Genomic DNA, 1,340 nt, shown 5'->3' on the forward strand with positions numbered 1-1,340 from the left:
CCCTCAAAAAAGGCGCCGCCCAGTGATGACCAGCAATGAGCAATTCGTAGGCCAGGTTACTGTATATTACTGTAAATCATTTATCGTAGTCTTGATCCTTTGTATCTTTGATAGGATTGAATCAAATGGGCAGAGAGCCTTAGTAACTCCCCGAAATAACTAAAACAACCGAAGGTTAGAACATTCTTTTAGGGGATTCGAACAAGGTCCATCGGCTTCGTAAAGCAACACAATACCTATCATACTGAGTTAACAGGGTGCATTAGGAAAGACACTGAGCAGTAAAAGACAATCGTCGACGGTGCTATTTTTGTTGTTATCTTTACTTCAGTTGCCGTGGTCTTCTTCTTTGTTTTCGTCGTCATCATCATCATCATCATCATCATCATCATCATCATCATCATCATCATCATCATCATCATCATCATCATCATCAACACTGTTATCAGTTCCAACATCCTCATCCTTCGCATCAGTATCGCCATAACTGACAATAAACAACAATAACAACGCAACAACATTATAATCTCCATTATGGTATACAGGCGATAGGTTTCAAAGAGAGTATCTAGAAATAAAGGATGTGGGGGGGGGGAGAGACATGCAGACAGACAGGCAGGCAGACAGACATTACCGTTCCAATTCCTGTCGGGATATTCTTGCATTCTTGAACTAGGATTATTTGGGGAATTTTCTTGATCCTGTGCTCGGAAGTTGGAAGTTAAATAGAAGGTTCCGGTTTAGTTTAATTTTAGTAAGAGTTTTACAGCATTTGCAAGTCAATAAGGCCATATAAGTGCCGAAGATCAAGGTTTAACAAACCCAAAAAAGAAGGAGGGGAGATAAGGACGATAGATGTTTGATAAGAAAGGAGGGGCAAATCACACCAGAGCAACCACCGACTACCCGCGGATGTCCCGTCCCTTTAAAAACCTCACTTTTGTTTAAACTATATTCATGTTGATGTAATGAGCTGCGTCAGTCATCTAAGTCTATTACTTTTCTTTTCACTTTTGTATTCTGTTTGATAAATTTATGTGCCTGCACTTTGATCGGTCTAACCTTCCGCCCCTAATCTATTTATTGCTGACCATGCCTGTCAAAAAAATTGGTCAAATGACGTCTAACATAGGAAAACGTCCCTGCAGGTTGTTTATTTCACAGCTATCTTCCCCTACGTCGTTCTGTTCATCTTGTTCTTCCGTGGGGTCACTTTGGACCACGCTATCATCGGCATCAGATATTTCATAATTCCAGATTTCGGCAGATTGCTGGATGCTAATGTAAGTAATGTGTGGGTTTGTGAACGTCTCTCTCTCTCTCTCTCTCTCTCTCTCTCT

The 1,340-nt window shown here is 40.8% G+C and overlaps 1 protein-coding gene across 1 annotated transcript in view; it reads left to right on the top strand.

Moving 5' to 3' along the window:
* Positions 1 to 1,340, top strand: part of LOC101851206 (sodium- and chloride-dependent glycine transporter 1) — a gene marked incomplete in the record, with an annotated part of 36,108 nt that overhangs the window by 19,951 nt on the left and 14,817 nt on the right. Inside the window, 1 exon segment of the mRNA XM_013085007.1 lies at positions 1,149 to 1,283. Within this exon segment, the coding sequence (XP_012940461.1) occupies positions 1,149 to 1,283 (135 nt within the window).

The sequence above is a fragment of the Aplysia californica genome, unplaced genomic scaffold (assembly GCF_000002075.1).
Source record: "Aplysia californica isolate F4 #8 unplaced genomic scaffold, AplCal3.0 scaffold00334, whole genome shotgun sequence".
NCBI classification, from domain to species: domain Eukaryota; kingdom Metazoa; phylum Mollusca; class Gastropoda; order Aplysiida; family Aplysiidae; genus Aplysia; species Aplysia californica.